The sequence below is a fragment of the Dendropsophus ebraccatus genome, chromosome 2 (genome assembly GCF_027789765.1).
Source record: "Dendropsophus ebraccatus isolate aDenEbr1 chromosome 2, aDenEbr1.pat, whole genome shotgun sequence".
Taxonomy (NCBI): Eukaryota; Metazoa; Chordata; class Amphibia; order Anura; family Hylidae; genus Dendropsophus; species Dendropsophus ebraccatus.
The window spans coordinates 115,938,387-115,955,848 of record NC_091455.1 but is presented as its reverse complement, the minus strand read 5'-3'; the positions used below and the strand labels follow the sequence as shown (position 1 = coordinate 115,955,848).

The window sequence follows — 17,462 nt, the reverse complement described above, 5'->3', positions numbered from 1 at the left end:
GCACAATGCAAATCACCCAGTGAGTTCACATTTAGTTATATTTATTATATTTTGGTATGTTGTATATAGTAGTGTATAGCTCATTAACCCTTTCCCTATAACTCTGCCTAGCGAATAAGAGATTGGTGTCTGGTGACAAATTGTATTATCCTGACTTGCAGAGATGTGGCTGCCTGATGGTAGAAGAAGTGACATGGGGGTCCCGGTTCTTTCTTACAGGCAGCCGGATGGTGGCGTTCCAGGTGCTGCCACATAGAAGTGGTACCTGGGTTTAAACACAAACCTGGACTTACTTTATGATCACTGATAGGTTTTTTTACGCCACAGACAGGGAAAACCTGCCACACTACAGAGAGCAGGGGGCGGTTCTTGGGGTATCCCTCGAGTGCCTGTGCCTTCCTGAATAGCAGTCTGCCGACTAGCTGAAGCTGTACCTCTTTCCCCTTTTTCCTTTGGAATGACGAGCTGTGGATGGCTCAGTGGAGCTAATCCATCTTTATCCCCTGAAGATGATGATGACGACATCTGTGGACAGAGAGGTCACGTAGGGTCTGTGACAGGATCATTGCAGTTTGGAACAAAGTTATCCTCTCCTAACCTCTCTTCTTCCAGTGGCATGCGGTACAATTCCATACTTTTGTCATAGGCTGCCCCTCCCTTGCTCTCCTGACTGCTATGCAGTCTATAAACCAGTGGAGTCTCAATGCTGCCTTCCATTTGTTGACTGTCCTGATGTTCCTTCAAAAGATCTTCAGAGTAAAGCAGCTGAGACTGAGGAGAGCACTAGGCTTGACAGAAGCTCTCTTGATGATGATGATCCTTCAAAGCAGACTTGCTGCAGAGACATGACAAGACAAGACACAGGGCAGAGGAAATGTCCTGCCTTTGGCAGAAATTGATGTTGGCACTATTGCAGGATTGACTACTTACTGCCTTGGAGCTTGAACTTTGAAGGATCTTTTCCACAATACCAGTCTGGCTAGTATTCACCTGACCACTGGGTCTTACTGGGAGCTGCAACCTTCATCAAAACCTATGGGATCACCACTACCAGAGTCGTTCCTGAAGGCTAAGGATGATGGCCCATTAGTTGAACTATTACAAGACTACAGCTCACACTGGTCATTTAAAATGAAATAAACTGAAATCAAAATTAAATCGACGCTTATATTGGTGCCACTCTAACTGATACAAAGGATACACAAGGGGAGGTGAAACGGTATGGATTGGAACGTGTTAAATGGTTATTTGGAAAGTGTATATATTTTATGCCGCTGTCACTGCTGTCCAAGAAGGAAACTGAATGATTGACATTTTTTAATTGTCATTTTTCAATTTTTAAACCCTAAAATTATCTGATGAAAAAAATCACTACTCTGTAATAGTCCCACTATTGTAGCTACTATAGTGGCTGTTTTAATAAAATTTGCGATTATCGAATCCGACACAAAATTTGCGAGAGTCGCAAAACAAATTTTTGCCTGCTTTGCTCATCTCTAATGAAAAGGAACATGGAATCTCTCTCTTCATCGAATGTTACTGCTTTTTACTCTACATTTGGCATGCACCTTGAAAAAAAAAATTAATCTATAACTCATACACACATACTGCAATAAAACATCATGAATTTTATTTTTAAAGAAATTGTATTGATCTTGGTTCCTTAAGAATAAGCATAAAATACATATAAGCAGATTTTGACCACAGGAGTGAAAATTTAAACAATACTTACAGAAAAAAATAGGCTTCTTACATAAAACTAACAGTCACAAACTTACAATGGTGACTTGGTCCACTGCTCGCTCTGTTCTTGTTATCAATGATTCTCACTACTAGTACCATTGGCAGAAGTCTCCTCTGCACATGCCAAGACATCCTCTTGTTTTCCATCACTCACATCACTGCCATCAACATTCTCTGGTTCTAGATCCCCATCTGCAGCCAACAATAATTCTTCCTTCTTTTCCTTGGTGCAACCAATATCCATATCCTCACTGTCCTGCTGGTCTAACACAGCATTAGGTTCTGCAGATGTTTTTTCCGTTGCTTCCTTTTTCTTAAAAACTTCTACTCCCATCATTCTCAGATAATGCATTCTTTCATTTTTTGGCACAAAGGAACGTATTGAGGTTTTACCTCGCCACCCACACAGAACAATGGGGCACTGAAGAGTATCAGGTTTCCTAAAAAAAAAAAAAAAAAAAGATGTAACTTGAGTTTTACAGTAGAAAACTGAAGATCTATATAACTTCACCACTGCATGAACAAAGATAAATTTACTTTTATAAAACCTTACTTCTACTGATTTGAACAGATCATGTGATAAATAAAAAGAACCTGTCACCTGTATATGTCTATTCCCCAGAAACAACAATCCTAGGACATGTTTTTCTCATTCTGTTGTGCAGTTCCTCAGTCAGGGCTCATCCACAGCTCATGATATATAGTGTGTGTGCTTGCATATCACGGACGAACACTTATCTGTAATGGGACTCTCTGTATCATAATTCATTTAACCCTTTAAGGACATGGCCCATTTTCGTTTTTACGTTTTCGGTTTTTCCTCCTTGTGTTTAAAAGGTCATAGCACTTGCATTTTTCCACCTAGAAACCCACATGACCCCTTATTTTTTGCGTCACTAATTGTACTTTGCAATGACAGGCTGAATTTTTGCATAAAGTACACTGCGAAACCAGAAAAAAATTCGTGGTGAAATTGAAAAAAAAAACGCATTTCTTTTATTTGGGGGAAATGTGTTTTTACGCCATTCACCCTGGGGTAAAACTGACTTGTTATGCATGTTCCTCAAGTCGTTACGATTAAAACGATATATAACATGTATAACTTATATTGTATCTGATGGCCTGTAAAAAATTCAAACCGTTGTTAACCAATATACGTTCCTTAAAATCGCTCCATTCCCAGGCTTATAGCGCTTTTATCCTTTGGTCTATGGGGCTGTGCGAGGTGTCATTTTTTGCGCCATGATTTGATCTTTCTATCGGTACCTTGATTGCCCATATACGTCTTTTTGATCGCTTTTTATTACATTTTTTCTGGATTTGATGCGACCAAAAATGCGCAATTTTGCACTTTGGGATTTTTTTGCGCTGACGCCGTTTACCGTACGAGATCAGGAATGTGATTAATTAATAGTTCGGGCGATTACGCACGAGGCGATAGCAAACATGTTTATTTATTTATTTGTTTACTTTTATTTAAAACCTGGGAAAAGGGGGGTGATTCAGACTTTTATTAGGGGAGGGGGCTTTTTACTATTAACAACACTTTTTTTTTTTTTTTTTTACACATATACTAGAAGCCCCCCTGGGGGACTTCTAGTATATACACTGTGATCTCTCATTGAGATCTCTGCAGCATAGATATGCTGCAGAGATCCATGAGATCGGCACTCGTTTGCTTTCGGCTGCTGCAGCCGAAAACGAACGAGTGCCGAGCCGAGGACGGCGCCATCTTGGACGCGTCCCCGGCCGGCATCAGTAACGGAGATCGCTCCTCCGGGACAAGGTCCCGGAGGAGCGATCTCCCCCACTAGACACCAGGGAAACGTTGCCTCCGGTAATCGGAGGCAGCTGTCAACTTTGACAGCTGCCTCCGATTAGCTAATTAGCGGGCACGGCGATCAGACCGTGCCCGCTAATAGCGGCGGTCCCGGGCTACACGCGGCACCCGGGATCGCGGCACTTCAAAGCGGGGCCGCCGCGCGGCCCCGCTTTGAAGTGCAAGTGAGGACATAGGACGTACCGGTACGTCCTATGTCCTTAAGAGGTTAATGCAGTGAGATCTCAAACAGCCAGAGCACTACACTGCTGAACTGGCATAGCTTTGTCAGTTCAGCAGCACAGTGCTCTGGCTGTTTGGGGGTGTTGCAGAGAATCCAGGCAGATAAGTGCTCAATCTGTGATATATGGCCAGCACACAAATTGTATATCATGGGCTGCACATGGAAGTGTGGACAAGGCATTATTCCTCCTAAATCTTTAGGAATAACTTGACAATGGGTACTACCATTTTCCTTGTCAGAGGGGTGTATCTTCACACAGTCAGGCTCTTTAAGCACTCATCGAATGTAATGTCAGACTGTGTAGAGACACCCCCCAACTCTTAACACCCATTTGTCAGTTTATTCATACATTTCAAGGAGTAATTAACCCTTTAAGGACATGGCCCATTTTCGTTTTTACGTTTTCGGTTTTTCCTCCTTTTGTTTAAAAGGTCATAGCACTTGCATTTTTCCACCTAGAAACCCACATGACCCCTTATTTCTTGCGTCACTAATTGTACTTTGCAATTACAGGCTGAATTTTTGCATAAAGTACACTGCGAAACCAGAAAAAAATTCAAAGTGTGGTGAAATTGAAAAAAAAAACGCATTTCTTTTATTTGGGGGAAATGTGTTTTTACGCCATTCACCCTGGGGTAAAACTGACTTGTTATGCATGTTCCTCAAGTCGTTACGATTAAAACGATATATAACATGTATAACTTATATTGTATCTGATGGCCTGTAAAAAATTCAAACCGTTGTTAACCAATATACGTTCCTTAAAATCGCTCCATTCCCAGGCTTATAGCGCTTTTATCCTTTGGTCTATGGGGCTGTGCGAGGTGTCATTTTTTGCGCCATGATTTGATCTTTCTATCGGTACCTTGATTGCCCATATACGTCTTTTTGATCGCTTTTTATTACATTTTTTCTGGATTTGATGCGACCAAAAATGCGCAATTTTGCACTTTGGGATTTTTTTGCGCTGACGCCGTTTACCGTACGAGATCAGGAATGTGATTAATTAATAGTTCGGGCGATTACGCACGAGGCGATAGCAAACATGTTTATTTATTTATTTGTTTACTTTTATTTAAAACCTGGGAAAAGGGGGGTGATTCAGACTTTTATTAGGGGAGGGGGCTTTTTACTATTAACAACACTTTTTTTTTTTTTTTTTTACACATATACTAGAAGCCCCCCTGGGGGACTTCTAGTATATACACTGTGATCTCTCATTGAGATCTCTGCAGCATAGATATGCTGCAGAGATCCATGAGATCGGCACTCGTTTGCTTTCGGCTGCTGCAGCCGAAAACGAACGAGTGCCGAGCCGAGGACGGCGCCATCTTGGACGCGTCCCCGGCCGGCATCAGTAACGGAGATCGCTCCTCCGGGACAAGGTCCCGGAGGAGCGATCTCCCCCACTAGACACCAGGGAAACGTTGCCTCCGGTAATCGGAGGCAGCTGTCAACTTTGACAGCTGCCTCCGATTAGCTAATTAGCGGGCACGGCGATCAGACCGTGCCCGCTAATAGCGGCGGTCCCGGGCTACACGCGGCACCCGGGATCGCGGCACTTCAAAGCGGGGCCGCCGCGCGGCCCCGCTTTGAAGTGCAAGTGAGGACATAGGACGTACCGGTACGTCCTATGTCCTTAAGAGGTTAATGCAGTGAGATCTCAAACAGCCAGAGCACTACACTGCTGAACTGGCATAGCTTTGTCAGTTCAGCAGCACAGTGCTCTGGCTGTTTGGGGGTGTTGCAGAGAATCCAGGCAGATAAGTGCTCAATCTGTGATATATGGCCAGCACACAAATTGTATATCATGGGCTGCACATGGAAGTGTGGACAAGGCATTATTCCTCCTAAATCTTTAGGAATAACTTGACAATGGGTACTACCATTTTCCTTGTCAGAGGGGTGTATCTTCACACAGTCAGGCTCTTTAAGCACTCATCGAATGTAATGTCAGACTGTGTAGAGACACCCCCCAACTCTTAACACCCATTTGTCAGTTTATTCATACATTTCAAGGAGTAATTAACCCTTTAAGGACATGGCCCATTTTCGTTTTTACGTTTTCGGTTTTTCCTCCTTTTGTTTAAAAGGTCATAGCACTTGCATTTTTCCACCTAGAAACCCACATGACCCCTTATTTCTTGCGTCACTAATTGTACTTTGCAATTACAGGCTGAATTTTTGCATAAAGTACACTGCGAAACCAGAAAAAAATTCAAAGTGTGGTGAAATTGAAAAAAAAAACGCATTTCTTTTATTTGGGGGAAATGTGTTTTTACGCCATTCGCCCTGGGGTAAAACTGACTTGTTATGCATGTTCCTCAAGTCGTTACGATTAAAACGATATGTAACATGTATAACTTATATTGTATCTGATGGCCTGTAAAAAATTCAAACCGTTGTTAAACAATATACATTCCTTAAAATCGCTCCATTCCCAGGTTTATAGCGCTTTTATCCTTTGGTCTATGGGGCTGTGCGAGGTGTCATTTTTTGCGCCATGATGTGATCTTTCTATCGGTACCTTGATTGCGCATATACGACTTTTTGATCGCTTTTTATTACATTTTTTCTGGATTTGATGCGACCAAAAATGCGCAATTTTGCACTTTGGGATTTTTTTGCGCTTACGCAGTTTACCGTATGAGATCAGGAATGTGATTAATTAATAGTTCGGGCGATTACGCACGCGGCGATACCAAACATGTTTATTTATTTATTTATTTGTTTACTTTTATTTAAAACCTGGGGAAAGGGGGGTGATTCAGACTTTTATTAGGGGAGGGGGATTTTTACTATTAACAACACGTTTTTTTTTTTTTTTACACATATACTAGAAGCCCCCCTGGGGGACTTCTAGTATATACACTTTGATCTCTCATAGAGATCTCTGCAGCATAGATATGCTGCAGAGATCCATGAGATCGGCACTCGTTTGCTTTCGGCTGCTGCAGCCGGAAACAAACGAGTGCCGAGCCGAGGACGGCGCCATCTTGGACGCGTCCCCGGCCGGCATCAGTAACGGAGATCGCTCCTCCGGGACAAGGTCCCGGAGGAGCGATCTCCCCCACTAGACACCAGGGAAACGTTGCCTCCGGTAATCGGAGGCAGCTGTCAACTTTGACAGCTGCCTCCGATTAGCTAATTAGCGGGCACGGCGATCGGACCGTGCCCGCTAATAGCGGCGGTCCCGGGCTACACGCGGCACCCGGGATCGCGGCACTTCAAAGCGGGGCCGCCGCGCGGCCCCGCTTTGAAGTGCTAATGAGGACATAGGACGTACCGGTACGTCCTATGTCCTTAAGAGGTTAAAGAGGAACAGCACAACAGAGTTCTAGGTTATGTTTTCACTCTGGGAAAATAGGAAAAAGCAGCTGTCTATATTATGAGATTGCCACCCTCCCCCCATAAGTTCCTGAAGTGGAAACATAGCCCTAAAGTGGCCCCAAAAGCATAATATGAAGAATACAACTATTCAGTAAAAGGTAACAGAAGTGGTAAAATGTCCTCTTCAAAGCAAGAAAAACAGAGCGTACATAGCATGGATACTCCAATGTTCCTTAAAATTAACATTTACTTACTGTGGATCTGGCTCATATTTTAGGATGATACTTCCCATAGCTGAAAACAATAAAAAAATAATCATTACTATACATATTTTTAGTCTATAGTTATGTTGTAGCCAATGCTCACTACTCAGTGCTGGAGGATTAAAATGTTCTAAACAAGTATCGTTGGAGGTCTATAGAACATGAAAAGATAAGTTAAACTGCAATTAGAGAGCATTGTGGTTATGAAATAGAGATTGGCACACTGACAGCGCTTGAGAAGAAATGCTGTATGTAGCATGCAGGGAAAATAAAATCTAAGTTAGATTTGGTCTTATTAATCCCACAGCCTTCTGTTGCTGTGTTTTTAAGCTCTTGAATACAACTGAGTTATACAACAGCCAAGACAGACAGAACTAAAAGTCCACAGGGGAAAAAAAATAAAATAAAAACCTTTCACAATACAATATATACTGTCAAAGCCAATTTATAGATGATCGTAAATAATTTTAAAAAGAAAGAAAAAATGTTAAACTGTTGTTAGTCGTTCTTATAATGTCCGGGCTATAGTCCCATATGCCCTGGTATTTACCAGATACAATGCAACAGCTCTGTGCTGCATATCTATGCACTGCTAAAAGAACACAGTCGAGTCACATTATCAGGACCCCCAGCTCAAGGATGCATAGGGGAGGATCCATAGATGGATCACGGTAATCCCAAAGAATCGGGTTAAAACCTGGGGAATTAGGGGGCCAATGTAGTACTTGGAAGTCTTGGTCATGCTCTTCCAACCAACCTCAAACATTACTAGATGTGTGACATCCACTGTCTTGCATATATGAAGGCAAGTGATCTGTGAGGATGAAGTCATACCCAAATAGTTTTAGGGTGCCTTTCACATGGATGAGTGGGTCCAGAGAATTCCATGGGGGGGACACACACAATTCCCAGACCACAATGCCACCATTAGCAACGTCTGTGTTCTTCCAGAAATACTGATACATTCATGAAGATTAAAGCCTTTTCTGTTGATGCAGCTTTGTGTAGTGACCATCTGTCTGCTCCAGAGCCCCATATGCAGTTAGGTTCAATAAACCGTTTTAAACACATCTGGTAGCCCCCTGGTTTAACCAGCTGCCCCACTGTAGCGTGTTAGTCCACCCTCAAGCATCTTTATACCAAACATTCATCTTACATCAATGACACTTGGTGCTTCACAGTTTCCACATCACTTATTAACAATGGTGCCATTTGCTCACGATACACTGACTACAGTAGTACACAAACAGTTTACATACTGCACCGATAACACTGATATAACTCAGGCAGAAGCTATGAGCAGAGAGCTGATAACACTGAACAGTGCTATGCAATAGCATAGACCAGTATAAGCAAGTGCTGCGGAATCTATATAAATAAAAATTATTATTCAATCTTTAGAAAAAGATTTTAAAAAATTTTTTTATTTAAAAATTACAAAGCCCCAACCCCAATAAATAGTTAAAATTACCCCTCTTTCCCATTTTACAAATAAAAATATATAAAAATAATAAAGACATTTGGTATCATAGTGCAAAATGTAAAAGTGAAATATAAAGATATTGTTCCTGCACGGTGAACAGTGTAAACAATAAGAGGAAACAAATGCAAGGATTGCATTTTTTGTCCGACTATATATCAGAGAAAAAAAATGGATAAAAAGCGATCAAATAAATCCATTTACACCAATATGGTACCGATAAAACTATAGATCATGGTGCAAAAAATGAGCCCCCAAACAGCCCTGTTGGTGGAAAAACAAAAGCATTATGACAAGGAGGAGAGCACTCGTGGTTATGAAGGGGTTAAACATATACACTAGTAATACACTACAATTATTTATTTACCTAAATCCTTGGTCTGCTTTTGAGTTTCACTACTGAATTTACTGAGGAAGGGATTTTCCTGTGTAAGAAGAACCTTGATATCATCTACAGAAACCGTTACAACTCTTGAGTTGATGAATGGATAAATTGTATAGATTCCCTGTATATAGAGAATGATAAAAGTATATAATTAGACCTCCTCAATAATCTCGGGGCGTATACTGCTGAAAAAAAAGTAAAATCAAAAGCATAACGATTTATTGTATCCATTACATAATAATTCTACCATATTACACACAGTTGGAAAGCCTTCAGAACCTTTTACTTTTTTCACAAATAATTCACTTGTCAATTATTTGCGGCCCTTATAGCAAGAACAGTGTCCATTGTTCATACTCTGTGCAATGTACGGCCATCAGAACAGTCATACATTGTGTGCACAGAGGCCTATGGTTTATTGGACTGCAGGAACACCCAAACGTGACTGCATTCCAAATATAGATAAAATGATGAACCTGCAGCTGATATGGCAGTATCAACCGCAGGAACATGTAAAACAGCGGCTGTTGTTCTATATAGTGTGAATATAGCCTAAGGATGCCTTCACACGTAACCGGATCCACAGCGGATTTCATGGTTTGCAGCAAAATCCATGTACTGTGAATGTCTATGGGGGTTACATATCCGCAGTGGAATTTTCATTCCACTGTAGATATGTTAGCCGGCCCCTTTAACCACCGCCCTCCGCCTACATTACCTGCTCAGCACCGCGGCTGCAGTAAAGATTCCGGCTCTCCTCTCTCCCCATCAACATATCAGTGCTGCCGTGCCGTCACATACAGGCAGTGGAATGAAAATTCCGCTGCGTATGTGACCCATTCAGCTTCACACTACCAGGATCCACAGCGGATTTCGCTGCAAACTCGCAGCGTGAAATCCGCTGCTGATGCGGTACATGTGAAGCTACCCTTAAAGGATTTTGTGTGCTCAGGCTGCCATCCATCCCAAGATTCCTCAGTCCTGGCTGAGCAGCGCTTCCTGCTTTCATTCTCACATGCAGAAAGATTTTGCCCAGCCTGTCGTTACCCAGCTGGGATTTCCCCCCCCCCCATTTTGAGCAATTACTGAAAATATTTTGTGGTGCTGAACAACCCCTATTAAAAAGGAGGTTCGTATAAGGCTGTCAAAGGAGAGAGAAAAATATAGGATGGGATGTGAAAACTGAAATGCCATTACCAAATCACTGTAGTGGAGAAAAGGTTAAACATATTCTACCAAACCAGTCGAATTAGGGACTCTCTTTACCTCTTGTGCAAGTCTGTAAGCACAGCCGTACTGCTCACCATCATTATTTCGACACAGCACTTTTATACCTGTGTTTATTACCTGTAAATGAATGGAAAAGCACACTTTAGATTGTGGGCTCCTACTGTATTTGTATGTCAACATTGAGGCACACTACTATATAGATCATCATATAGCTGCACTTTAGGCTAAGAACAAAAGGTCAGTTTTTTCTTTCTAGAACCTCTCCTGTCCTTACATTCTATGCGAGATCTGTAAATGGGTGCAAAGGACCAATGGCCAGAATGTTGTTTTAATCTAGGAAGACAGAAAAGAACTAAACAAGTGTAGAATTGACATAACATTAAAGAATTTTATGGTTTCATTTCATATATTATTTCTGTCTTTTATTGAGATCTGTGCTTATTCTTTATTAAGGTTTGTGTGTTTGCAGGAAGCTGGGGTAAAGATCTGTGTCTTTGCAGGATTCCTCTGTATGCAGATCACAGACAATAATGTGCTGGTCATTAGATCACTTATCTATGATCAGTATACAGGGAAGTGCTGCAAGAACAAAAGATCATGTCCTCCCACGCTTGCTTTTTCTCCTCCAGTGCTTCATTGGGAACATTGATGTCATTGCAATTCCATGAGTTTTCATGGCAAGTGCCCAAACAGAGGAAGGAAGCCTTCTGCATTCAGGTCCCATTCCAGAACAGAGCGCGCACTTTGTGCACTGTGTTTAGCTTTTTTTTTTTTTTTTTTTATAGCAATATTATTTCAGCTCCCTGTCAGTCTAAGATTTTATTTAATGTCTGAGTGTCATACATTGCAATATGTCACTAAAGGAGGCCCACTTATATTTACTTTACAACTGCACAGCATTATTGTCACCTAGGGGTTAATGTAACTGTACTTGCCAGATTTGAACCAGCCTGGACCACTGTATAGCATAATAGTGTAAAAAAAATTGTCTGTGCAAAGTTGCTGAAAGTTCAATGTGTCTTTAAGTGAAAACCTTTGTGACAATATAGAAGCACCATTTATGGATTTGTTGTTTGAGCTCAAACGTACTAGACATTTGATGCCACTTAGTCTATGTTTTAATGTCCCTCCATAGGGGTTATTAAGATTTACACAGAACTGATTTAAATTAATGGGATATCAATGTAATGCAGGAAAGGGTAGGTCTATCCTAGCAAACTCTTTGTGAGTGCTGTACACTCTGAAGATCAAAACAGGGCACCTCCTTCTACAAAATGCAGAATTCCCTAACATGGTATATGAAAATGGATACAGATATTGCTATGTTTATACATTATTGTATTAAAGGGGGACTTTCCTCCTATTTCCTTCCTCCTCGTTGTTGTTCATGTGCTGTTAGCAGTGTAATCCTCATCCCAGACCACTGTTAAGAGCACTGTCCCACCCCCATCGCATGAGCCAGTCCTCCCACTCCATTGATTACACAGGTCAACAAAAAAAAAAAATTTACTGGTGTCCAAAATATTTTAATGATTTTGGGGTATTTTTGGGGTGCCGATTCTGAATATGCTATCAGTTTTGCCAGATTGGCTCAAGTTTTTTTTCATGTCTTGTTCATTTTTGAAGAATACTTTCTAAAACTAGTTAAAATAAACTAAAATCAACATTTACTTTGTAAAATTTATTGTATTCATGACAATAGCAATAAATTTAATGCGCGTGTAGCAAATCACGTCTTTTTTTTTTTTTTTTTTTTACACATTTCACGAAAATTCTCAAAAACTTGAGCCAATCTGGCAAAACTGATGACATATTCAGAATCAGCACCCCAAAGTTACCCTAAATTCGTTGAAATATCTTTGGCCCCAAAAATGCTGTTGACCTGTGTTATCATTCGAGCAGGCCACATGGCAATCTGGGGGCAAGGCAGTGCTCCTAACGGTGCTCTAGATCAACTGGCTATCAGTTTCCCTTTAAAGTTTGCTCAAGGAAAGAAAAAAAAAAAAGAAAAGAATGCAGTTTTGTTGGCTGTGCCAGTTACTGCAGTAAATGGCTTATTGATGAGGGTTTCAGTAAGTCTTGAGGATAAATTGTTTTTTTCTGGAATTCCACATTAAAGGGCTATTCTAGTAAGTTATTATGTCTATTGTGGCTAGCCAGTCATCATGCAATGCAGTGCACCATATGTAGTATAACATATTGTAATTTTCCAGTTAAAGTACAACTAAATTTACAGGTATACTGAAGTTTAAGTCCTCCAATACAGAAAATGATTTGTTAACATGCTGGTGCTTGCCAATAGGAAAATTATGATTATAAAGACAGAAGTAATTTTGCAGACAACTGTAATAGGTTGTGTCTATTTGCCAAGTTCTGCACTAGTGAGTGGGAATACAGCCCAACAGCTTTCCTGCCTCTTCTTCATACTGAGCCAACAACATTCAGGCGGTTTGATGAAGAACCAGGGATTAAAAACAGGAAAAGACTACCTAGTTTCTCTCAATGTATTGTTGTCTCTGGAAAAATACAGAGTTTTTACTAATGTAACTGGTTTCAAAAGAAACTGTAAATAACCCCTTTTTTCTTTTGTGATTGACGGTTCCTTTTTGTTACCAATACAAGCTTTTAAACCAGAGAAACAATAAAAAAAATTTTTTTTTAAAAAAGCAAAAACCTTGTGATGTAACAGATAACTGACTTAATTTATCTGACAGATGTTTGGAGCCAAAGCCAGGAATGGATTTAAAAAGAAATCCCTGTTCTCTGTTTATAGTCTGTTCCTGGCTTTGGCTTCAAAAATTGGTAAGATAAATTAGTCAATTATCTGTATGTGTGAAAGCAGCTTTAGTAAACAGTCAAACTTGACACTCCCTATTCAGTCATCGGGTACTCTGTCAAGAATTGTCCAGCAATAACAGATGATCAGGGGATAAGACGACTGTTTCTACAGAAGGGGTAGTACAGATGAGACAATGCCTTTCACACGTAACAGATCCGCATTGGATTTCACGCTACGGATCCCTTACCCGTCATTTTGAATGAGAATGCATACTCGTGCATACCTGGCGTCTGAACGTCCCGCTCAGCCAATCAGTGGCTGCGGCAGGGCAGCGCACTGATTGGCTGAGTGGGACATCCAGCCGGGAACCCCCAACGCAAGCCGGAGCAGGTAATGTATGCTCTGGTCGGCGAGGGGTTAAGGGGGCTATCACTCACATACTTGTCAATCCCGATGCAAGTATGTATTCTCATTCAAAACTACACAAAGTCTCCTTTTGTGCAGCAATATGGAAAAATACCTTCATCTTTTCACTATTATGAAGCAATACATTTCTTAGTTCCTTAGAGACCATGTATAGTTGTTTCTTCTTCCCTTCTTGTGTACGTGTCAAGAGATTTTGTTGAGGAAAAGACGGATCTAGGGCATAAAACTTCCTGCCAAAGAAAATGTCATTTGGTTTCAAACTTAGAAAAGGAACACATAAATCTCCATATAATGGCATGTTTACATCTTACTGTCCTAATAAAGTACAATGATATAGAATGACAAACTTTAAACTGACAAAAGAAAACGTATACAAAACATAAAACAAAAAAAAATATTTTTAATAAAAAAGGTACTTATAAGTGAAATCTAGAATTTATTCCTATCATTTAGAATTTCCCTTTCATGTCAGTATGACCACAGCCTGATTTAAAGGAGAATTCCGGCGAAAATTTTTATTAAAGTATTGTATTGCCCCCAAAAGTTACACAAATCACCAATATACACTTATTACAGGAAGTGCTTATAAAGTGCTTTTTTCCCTGCTCTTACTACTGCATCAAGGCTTCACTTCCTGGATAAAATAGTGATGTCACGACCCGACTCCCAGAGCTGTGCTGGCTGTGGCTGCTGGAGAGGATGATGGCAGAGGGATGCTCAGTGTCCCTCCAGTGCCCTGTGTCCCTCAGTGTCCCCCTGCCATCATCCTCTCCAGCAGCCACAGCCCGCACAGCTCTGGGAGTCGGGTTGTGACATCACCATTTTATCCAGGAAGTGAAGCCTTGATGCAGTAGTAAGTGCAGGGAAAAAACACTTCATAAACATTTCCCGTAATAAGTGTATATTGGGGATTTGTATAACTTTTGAAGGGCAATACAATACTAAGATTTTCGCCGGACTTCTTCTTTAAGAAAATGAGTATGAAGTGGAACACGTATGCAAACTGCCTGCAACTAGCCATTTGACCACCTCTGAGAACTAGTAACCGTGTTTCTAGGCTGTGGTCCTGCCTATTAAGCCGTGATTGACATCACAGGCACAGTCCAATGTTATCTTCTATCTTGCTGAAATTTCACACACTAGCCTAGTTATGTTATGCCTGGGCATACACAGTGGTTTTCTTAGTACATGCACCGGTTTACTTAAACAGTACCACAAAGCCTGGAAGACAATGTTTCTAGGCATGCGTAACAATGGACCATACGTGTGCCGTCAATCAAGCCTCTATAAACGTGGTTACAGTCAAAGTCAAGGTGACCAGTTCTTGGAGGCGTCCACTCAAATGACAAATGAAGGCAGCACAAGCAACTTATAAATCGTATTTCTTTACTTGAATTGGTTGGGCTGTGGTCTTACAGCCATAGTTGTAAGTCTTTTGACCAATTGTGGAGTGCTGCTGGTTATATGTGGCATGTTCCCCTCGGAGGCCAGCACCTATAACACTGCTTGCTTGTTGTGTGAGACATTTCACTGCAATAGTCAGAATTATGAGTAGAGATGAACAAATTTTCAGTAATAAGGAAGCAAAGAGCTTTGTTATGTCTGAAATCCACTCATCTGCCTGCTTCCTTTTAACTGACTGCCACTCCTCCCCGGGTTCTGGGAAAAGCTGGATCCAGTTCTGGGAAACTTCTCCCAGTTTCCCAGCAACCAGAAAGCAGCAGCACAGAGCGGCAGTCAGTTAAATGTAAGCAAGCTGATGAGCGGATTGCAGAGATAACAAAGCTCTTCGCTTCTCTATTACTGTAAATTTGCTTATTTCTAATAAGGGTCATTAGGAAATTAATATGCAGCAAGACTGTACATTACTTAAAGAGGCAAGCCCATTCCCCAAACTGCCTTCAAACCTACATAGGTACACAATGCTGGGTTATGACTATACATACATGGCGCACGATGCATCATACTAAGAATTTTGAGCAATCCTTTTTTTTTCTTTGAGGATGTGCTACAGAATGCTTTATGCACTTTTTGGCATTGTCTGCAATAGATGGGCTGACCTTATGAGGTGAAGTACAACATTTGTTGCTTTCCAAAGGCAGAATAGTTCTGCTGTTCAAACACCAAAATAATGCGGAAACTGGAGAGAAAGGAGCGGCTGCACATCCCATTTATGGCTGATACTAATGCCGCTTGGCCTATATTAAAAATCAACACCAGAGTGTCTGTATATGATCTGATCAAGCCATAATAGCCCCGTGTACCAACGTGCAGGTCCTCTGTTTCACACGGGTCCCTACGCAAACTCCACACAGTGTCGGTCAGTGATTGCCGCCCCACCAAAATAATGACTTACTGTATAGGGGGGAAGATTGGATCATCAAGTGACAGAAAAACAAAGGGATCTTCCTTAAATCCAAATAACTTCATTTTTTTGGATGGTGGGGGCCTGTACACAAGAACATAAAAAGGTTTAGGCTTAACTAGGTACAGGCCTTACATATGCTAAAGAGACATATAAAAAGTTTTGACCGGTCAGGGTCTAAATCTCCAGAGTGTGATTAATCAAGAAAACGCGCCAGCAGAAAAAGTCCACAGCGCCCATTCACTCCAGTCTCAGTGTCACGTGACCTAGATGGACTTCCAATGTTAGTCTATGGAGCGGTCTAGTACTAAGACACAAAACGTGGTGAGTAGCACGCAATCTGCCTGCTCATTCTACTGATCAGTCAGGGTCTGAACATTCAACACCCTGGCCAATAAAAACTTTTGCTCGGTCTCTGACATATTAAAAGCTTATTTTATTGACAGGTGCTCTTTAAATAGCACACATGTAGTTTGAAGAACTCTTATCACGGAAAAAGTTAGTAAATTGCTACAAACCACAGGCCTTGGATACGTATAAATCAAAAACAAAATCACAGGGGCGTATCACACTTCTAAAACATCACATTTATTAATTCGGCTAGAAAAGGGTGTTTGTCGCCTTACTATTTGGATTGGTTGATCCAGGCGACTCCCATATAGTATGCACCGATCCAAGGTGCAAACTTGGAAATAATTGTGGTTTATGTGGCGTTTTTAGCATTTTTTAGCCGAATTAATAAATGTGATGTTTTAGAAGTGTGATACGCCCCTGTTAGTTTGAAGAACTGGAAGAAATACATTGTATGGAAAAATAAATTATATACAATCAGTTGACAGATATGTCGCAGAGAACAGCAGCACATTTTAAGAATATTTAAAGGGTTGTGTAAAATCTTATACACAAGGACATTGCTAAGCAAGTGTACCAGAACCAGTAGCTTAATATATTCCTCGCTTGCTCCCGGTGATCGCCCAGTGTAATAGGGGCTTTAGAAGCCCTAGTAAAAGTAAGCAAAAAGTTTATGATGCAAGACCATGTGCTAAAAGTGTGCCAGAACTGACACAAGATTCTGGCCCCTTTTAATAGGGTACCTATCTTAAACAGCATTGTAAGTGTATTGCACAGTATACATTTACGGCACTTTTTTTTGCCGCTTCCGGCGGGTCCATACAATTTTCTCTTTAGGATTGCATGCGTACCTGACAGTGCTTTGAAAAGGGGTCCTGCTGTGTGAGTGGTATGATAGGTACCTTTTAAGCAAACTAACAGCTGGTCTAAATTATTAGATAGTTTGCAACAGATTTATCAAAAAGCCTCAGGGTCCATTTACTCTGAAAGATTATCTGACAGATTATCTGCCAAAGTTTTGAATCCAAAGCCAGGAATGGATTCGAA

At 41.0% G+C, this 17,462-nt stretch overlaps 1 protein-coding gene across 2 annotated transcripts in view; it reads right to left on the bottom strand.

Annotated features, from left to right (window-relative positions):
* Positions 1-1,605: 1,605 nt before the first annotated feature.
* NSUN2 (NOP2/Sun RNA methyltransferase 2) overlaps positions 1,606-17,462 on the bottom strand; it is a 71,263-nt gene continuing 55,406 nt past the window's right edge. For both annotated transcript variants that reach the window (XM_069960259.1, XM_069960258.1), the window contains exons 15-20: positions 16,056-16,148; positions 13,794-13,929; positions 10,531-10,611; positions 9,247-9,385; positions 7,391-7,430; positions 1,606-2,183 (exon numbers count right to left, since the gene is read on the bottom strand). In XM_069960259.1, the coding sequence (XP_069816360.1) occupies positions 1,817-2,183; positions 7,391-7,430; positions 9,247-9,385; positions 10,531-10,611; positions 13,794-13,929; positions 16,056-16,148 (856 nt within the window). In that variant the 3' untranslated portion in view covers positions 1,606-1,816. The remainder of the gene's footprint in view (positions 2,184-7,390; positions 7,431-9,246; positions 9,386-10,530; positions 10,612-13,793; positions 13,930-16,055; positions 16,149-17,462) is intronic.